The sequence below is a fragment of the Coturnix japonica genome, chromosome 14 (assembly GCF_001577835.2).
Source record: "Coturnix japonica isolate 7356 chromosome 14, Coturnix japonica 2.1, whole genome shotgun sequence".
Lineage (NCBI taxonomy): Eukaryota > Metazoa > Chordata > Aves > Galliformes > Phasianidae > Coturnix > Coturnix japonica.
In genome coordinates, this window is record NC_029529.1 from 6330190 (window position 1) to 6337250 (window position 7061).

The 7061-nt window shown below is 52.4% G+C and overlaps 1 protein-coding gene across 2 annotated transcripts in view; it reads right to left on the reverse strand.

Moving 5' to 3' along the window:
• PKD1 (polycystin 1, transient receptor potential channel interacting) overlaps positions 1 to 3911 on the reverse strand; it is an 81253-nt gene extending 77342 nt beyond the window's left edge. For both annotated transcript variants that reach the window (XM_015876593.2, XM_015876592.2), the window contains exon 1: positions 3380 to 3911. In XM_015876593.2, the coding sequence (XP_015732079.1) occupies positions 3380 to 3642 (263 nt within the window). In that variant the 5' untranslated portion in view covers positions 3643 to 3911. The remainder of the gene's footprint in view (positions 1 to 3379) is intronic.
• Between the last annotated feature and the right edge of the window lie 3150 nt (positions 3912 to 7061).

Sequence of the window (7061 nt, forward strand, 5' to 3'; positions counted from 1 at the left end):
GCAAACCAGATGGGAGCTTCACACTGCCTTCTGATGCAGTGATTTGCTCTTTAAACGCACGGTATGTGAGAGCACAATGGGGGTAGCTGGGGGAAGCCTGAGAGAGACCTGGTCAAAAATATACCAGATTTCAGAGCAACCTCAAAATATGATGTGGGCACTGACACAACCTTCCCTTCTAGTAGCATCACAAGTTATCACACTCCCATCATCTCTCCAGAGTGAATAAGAGCTTCTAGACTCTCCAGTCAACCCAGACCTTGCGCTGCTGCGATGCCATTCCAGAGGCACTCTGTGAACACCAGACACCATTATGCTCAGACAGAAAAATACAGAATTGCCTCCTTGTTTGGAGCTTTAACTGCACTTGCAGTCACTGACGTGATTGGTCCCTTCCCTGGGCTGAATGAACCTTGTTTGCAAAATATTTATCTAGCACCTCATTTGGGCCTTTTTTCCCCTCCAAAATTCCTTACAAAAGAGAAGCACAGCTTTGTTTTCACTGTGGATATGGCTTCTTATGAGAATGGCACTCCAAGTTAAGGGTTTTTTTTTAAGTTAATCTATTTCCCCTTTGTGGGCTGGACACCACAGTACAGACACTCCACTGTTTGTGGTTATACCTGCGCTGGATTTCAGGTTTAATTGGATTATTTTTTCTCCAATAGCTTCTGAAGACACTTTGAGCCTTGGAAAAGCTTTTCACGTAGCACTACCGGCACCTACTAATCACTGCCAGCTCCTCTGATTTCTAATAGCACAGTCTGTAGGTTGTAAAATCTGTTTATCCTTAGGTTTGGGCAGTGCAACCCCAGGGCTGACCATCAAGTCTACAAAAATGGCCCGCTGGGTTTCATATGAAAGTCATGATCTCAGATCTGCAAAGCTTCAGCAGCCTCTATGATCCTGCTCCGCATCAATGAAGGAAAAATAAGGGAGTTTCACTTCCACAGCCTTACAAACGGCGATTCTTATCTCCACTCCAAAACTGCCACGACACTTATGATGTCTCAGAAATAGCCAGCATGTTTGCAAGGGAAAGTCAGAAAATCATGACGAGATTTATTCCTGGCTGAGGAACAAAAGGAGCATCCCACAACACATTAAAGTCGCACCATGAAACAAAACCCCGCACCCTGAAAGCGGAGAGCTTGAGATCAGAGCAAAGCATTCCTCAGCTGGAGAAGCTCAGAAATGCAAAGCTTGAGAATTCAGCTGCAGGAGTGGGATGGGTTGATGCTCAGCTCCAGGGCTGCCTGGATATGGTGAGAGCAGTGCTGTGTATTGCCTGAGCAATCCCCTACATGAGAAGGTGCTCCTGTGCTTACAGAAATAGTTCTGCCCAAGTTGGCATTCTCTTATTGAAAGTTGTTGTCTGTGATGTGCATATGAGAGACACTCATTTTCTAGGCCTTGTCCATCAGAGCCATGGGATCACAGTGGTCAGCACAACAGCCAGCACACACCTACTGCACAACTGGGAGCTTTGGGGATCCTGAACTCTGCTTCTCAAAGGCAGTTTTCATTTCAGACTAACTAAGAAGTCATACGCTGCCGAGATATATTTTTTTTCCTCTAATGAGAGAACCAGCAGTGTATTGCTAAAAGAACCATTTATGTGTTGGTGTTCAATAAAAGGAACATGAAGTACATGATAAAGCTGATCACAGAACTGCACCATGAGCCGGAATCCCCCCTCACCCAACCCAAACTCAGCTGTACATCCATCCTGCTTATGATGGCAATGTAAGCACAGCTGCCCTCACTCTCATGCCAGAGGTAGAACAGGGCAGTAAACTTCACCCTGAAGGAAATCCAGGTGCTGCAGCAGCACGACTTCACCACCCCCAGAATATCACCAGAGCAAAGCCACACTGCACTCCCCAACTCCAACCCAACTCAAATTGTTACTGTGTCACAGGACCTAACCCAGAATGTTATGGGAGCTTCTACAACTCAGCTCCTCTGAAAAACAGTAAGTGGAGCAGTCACAAACAGGACGTGGTCTTGAAATTAATAATCCTAAAAACACTGTCATAACCCCAAGCCCTTAACGAGCCAAATGAACAACTTTGTCACAGCCTTCAGAAGGGAGCAGCAAAGCACTGACATGTCCCACTCCTGTCACAGGGGAACCTCAGCTGACAGCATCAGGGAGCCCCAAATGACACCGAGCCTCCCCCAGCTGGGGACTTTCTGCAACAATAACGAATAGCCATGGATTTGTCTGGAAAAGCCAAAGGATGTCATGTAAGGAAACACTTGGAAACGCCTCATCTGCTGGATTTACAGATGTGTGTGTTTTCTTGAAGTTAGTTAGGTCTGTAACCTAATGCTCACTGTGCTGTGTGCGACTCTTCCTATACTTTTTCTTTTATACTGACAGCACAAAGTAGACACTCAGAAAAGCAGGTCCTCATCCTACTGAAACCCAGCAGAACTCTGTTCCTGTGAGATCCTTCCATCATCCCAGTCTGTGTCATCCCCCCTGCACCAATCACTCACAGCTTTCGTCTCCTCAAGAAAAGTTACTCCCTCTAGAAAACAAATTTAGGTTCAAAACAATCCTCCCTCCCCACTCTCCCCTGCCTCTGTTTTTCACATCATGCAGTAACTTCACGGCTCTGCGTGCAAACCGTGATGATGCCCTGCATGGCACACACCTCTTTAATATCCCAAAACAACTATTGGGACACAAGCATCACCCATCTCATCTGAGAGCTTTCATCACTAAACTTTGACGTGAACTTGTTAATTGAGTCCCTTAAATCTGCTGTTAACAGAGTAGTGTTGAAACCACATCCAGCTGCTGGCGTCACAACGCAGCTATTTCCCTCTGTACCCAACCCCAAAGCAGAACAACACCTCTAAGGGTAGAAACATCCCAGCTCTCTCGGATGCAGTCACAGTGCAAAAAGCACAATTAAACACTAAGCAATTAGTGTCCCTGTACATTTCCAGATAGCACAGCTTTTCCTCCACGGGGAGCAATGCCTGTGGGCTGTGTTCCCATGGGTGGCTGCGATGGGACCCACACACAGCATTACAGCATCACTTGGTTTGGGTAGAACCCCAAAACTGTTCTTCAGGTGCAGAGCCCAATGCATCCCCACGACCACTATTGGTTGGGACCCGCGTGTTGCACAGCCCGGAGTTGTCTTCCCTTTTGCACCACTTGGGCCACTTCTGCACAGCTCTAACGCTGCCACCTCCGCACACCAAACTTTCTCAGCCGGCTCCATGTTTGTCCCCGCTGTCATGCAACGGATCTCCAACAAAACCTCCTGTAGACTCACGCAAAAGCCGTGAACAACTGCTGGAAAGCGGCGCTCCGTGCCAGCCCTATTCCCAGCCCCATCCCCGGCCCCGCGGTACTCACAGAGCCGTGGCGGCGGTCGGGACTCCCGGAGGCCGCTCCAGGCCCCTCGCGGAGCAGTTGGCGATGCAGGCGGCTCCGGACCGGCCCCCGGCGCAGGTACAGTCGGAGGCGCAGGGCTGGCAGGAGGGGGCCGGGGGGGTCCTGGCGGCCACCAGCCCCCCGCACAGCAGGGAGCAGAGCAGGCACCAGCCCGACAGGGGCAGCCGCGCCGCGGGGACGCCATGTTTGCGCTGTGTTCCAGTGTCTCCATTTCCAAAAGGCATCTCTTCCTACGGGCATGGCATGGCCCCGTTCCGCCTCTCCCCCGGCCCGGCCCGGGCCCGGCCGCGCCCCGCTCTCGGCTCCGCTCCGCTCTCGCCGCTCCGCTCGTCCCGTTCCGCGTGGCTCAGCGCATGGCGTGCTCCCCTCGGCGCTGCGGTGCGCGCTGCTCCCGCGGCGTTTCCCGGCCCGTGGGCTCCGCTCCCCGCGCTGACAGCCCCGGTCCCGCTCCGCTCCGCTCTGCGCTCCGCCCGGGCCGCGGCCCGCAGCCTCCCGCTCCGCCTCCCGCCCGGCGGAAACCCGGCGCCGCTCCAGCCCCTCCGCCCTCCCCCGCGGCAGCCCCCGCCCGGCCACGGCACCGCTCCCGGTCCGGGCTGCGGCGAAGCTGCGGGTGCGGGGAGCGCTCGGAGGAGCTCGATGAGGAATGAACGGGAACAGCCGGGCTGGGGCACCCCGACGGAGGGCACTGCTGCGGGGCTGGAGCCTCTTCGGAGGCTACTGCAGCTTTACGGTATTGGATCTTGAAAGAGCCGCGTCTTTGGCATCTGCAGCTCAGTAGCAGTTCAGACAGGTGAGGAAGGCAGGTACTTCGCAGGGCTGCTTTGTAATGCTATGCAGGCTCCACGTGCCGCTTGCCCCCTGCACGCCATGGCACTGGGACAGGACATGGCTCAGACCAGGACAGGGCCGCTGGCATTTGCACTGAAGGCTCCTGGGCATGAGGACTGGTCCCAGATAATCAAAGCTAAAATAAGCTATGAACAAAGGGAGCAGAATTTCATCCTCACAAAGGGTGTCCCCAAAACCAAGCCCAGCCCCATCTGTAAGCAGTGGGGAAGAAGGTGTGTTAGCTGGCAATTTTATAGGAGCCCTAATTGCTTAGTGCCCTTTGCACAGTGTGTGATACACACAGAGCATCAGCCAAAGGGAAGACAGAAGGAAGCCCGAATAAAACACAGAAGGATCTCTTGCTTTTGAGCTGCTCATCTTCAGTGCTGCATCACTTTGGAAAACAGAGTCATTGGCCCCTGCCCGGTGGGGATTTCTCACTGTAAACACAGCACATGTGTGATGTAGGCTGTGCTGGGCTGGAAGAGTGGCAGCAACGCGCTGCTGGGAGCGAGGGGATGGATCTGCAAGTGGCTGGGGCAGGGAATGGGAATGGAGGGACAAACCCTGCCCAGCCTGAGCCAGGAGCTGCTCAGTTCCGCCTGAATTGCCCAGCAAAGACACTCCCTGGGGGAGATTTGTCAGTCCAGACATATCTCTCAGCATGGTGCCCATCGACTCTTCCTTTACGGGACTGCATTAATCCTCGCAGACCTTTGCACCTTTTAAAATATTTGCGTGTAACACCGGAGTTGAGCGCAGGAAATCCCTCTGGTTCAGCCCTGGTATCCATCCTGCAGGAGCTGCCCAGGACTGCCCATGTGCACAGTACGAGCCGTGGTCTGCTGATGTGGGACACCCTGCAAGCAGCTGAAGGTGCGAGCTGCAGCGAGACAGAACCGTTGTTTTGGGTGGCAACAAAAGGAGGGTGGGAACCTAAAGAGCCCGAGGATACATCTGGGTGGGGGGAGGAGTGCTGAAGGGTCTGTGTATCTTGCAGGATTTTTTAAGCCACTTTTATGACTTCAGATGCTTTGGATTCCCCAAAGAGCAAGGACTGACCCGTGAGCCCTACAGTGCATCCATCCTTGTCCCTCCAGTGCTTCTCACTTTTTTCTCCCTGTTATGATGGTCCAGATCCTATAAAGTCCATAAAAACCTGCTGGATTTTAGCTACATGCATCATCTTGTTGAAATCAAAGGAGTGACAGCAGATTGTATTAGCTGAATCCTGGCTTTCCTTATCTAAATGCTACACGTACCTTATCTCAGAAGCCTGACAGCATCTTATTTCACCCCTTGGAGTGGCACTTAATGTATATGAGAATTTACTTTTGGAAAACGTTTTGTGCCTTTTGAACTTGAAATTGACTTGAGGGGACACATCATCATCTTTTGCATGGTGCATCGTGCCCCAGATAGCTCCATTTTTTTGCTGCCTCCTCATGTGACCACTGTGTATTTGCTTCTGCTCTCTCAGCTGCAATTTGCTTTGTGTTTTTCTTCCCTAACCTCCTGCACCGGTGTCCATATTTCTTAAGATAACAGCGGGGAGAAAATGTCCTGTGTATGGATGGTAATCAGATTAGGTCCTTAATGTAATCCAGGGGGTGCAATGAGGTTAAGAGCTCTCCCCCCAGTGTGGGGCTGCCAAGCTGCAACACAGGCAGCAAATGGGGAAATAATGGAGCGAGTGGGGAAGAAGATGGCAAATGGTGATTGAGTAGTAAGAGAGCAATTTGTTCACACTGAACTATAATTTTTGGTCGTGGAGGAAGGTCTCAGCACTGAGCTGGGATCTTTTATGTGGGGTATGAGTACTTCAGAGGAAGCAAGGATACCATTTTCTCTGAGCAGGAAGCAGTAGTTTCCATCCCTGCAGGTTGCCGATGTGAAACACTATGGTCAGTCCCATGAGGAGGAACCTGGAGTTACCCCACTAGAGCCATCTCCTCCCACCCATGTCCACCTCCTGCCCTGCAGCCAACACAAGCATTCCCAGCTGTTATCCACAAGCCCGATGACTGCAACCACCTCCTCATGCTCCTCTCCCTTTCCTCCAGACATAATATTTTCCTTGCCTGGAAGGCCTGGGGTAGAGGACAGCTGAAAGCCAGAACTTCATCCTATATTATATTTGCCACCACCAACCTCCATTCGATCTTTCTATTTGAGCTGAGCCCTTTAGCTGACTTAAGAGCATGAAGCACATCTGCTGGTTCAGCGTGCTGGTGTGGCAGCATTAGGATCTGCAACTAAGACAGACTTCCTCATACACCCACCAGCTGTTAGATATAACACCTCACAGTGAGGGCTGAAAATTAAGAACAGATAAATTGCCAACTCCATAGTGTTAATTCAATAAATAACAGCCTGGAAACCTCCTGTGTGCCACAGCCAGCAACACTGTAGCTCAGGGGTGGTTCTGGGGGCCGTTGTGTGAGCTGTGAGTAGAGGGGCATCAAGGCAGCCTGGATGTGGGTGGGGGGTGTCCTGTGTCTGGGGAGGTGGGCTGCTGGGCTCAGCTGCTGGGACACTGGGATGCTCATTTGCTGGGCTGCTGCCATCACTCCCCATCCGGGTTTTGTTTCGGGCCACTCGAAGCCCCGGAGCAGCGCGGCGGTGAGACCGAATCTCTGCTCCCGGCTCGGTCCGTGAACGCCTGGCGCCCTCTAGAACCGCCCGCCGAGCTGCTGCTCCGCTCATCCACACTCACCAGGTGTGGGATGGAGATGATGAGCACAGCACACCAGCAGCCCTACGGGATGTGTGGGTGGTGCCCCCAGGTCGTCCCTGGATGCCTAGAAAAGCCCTC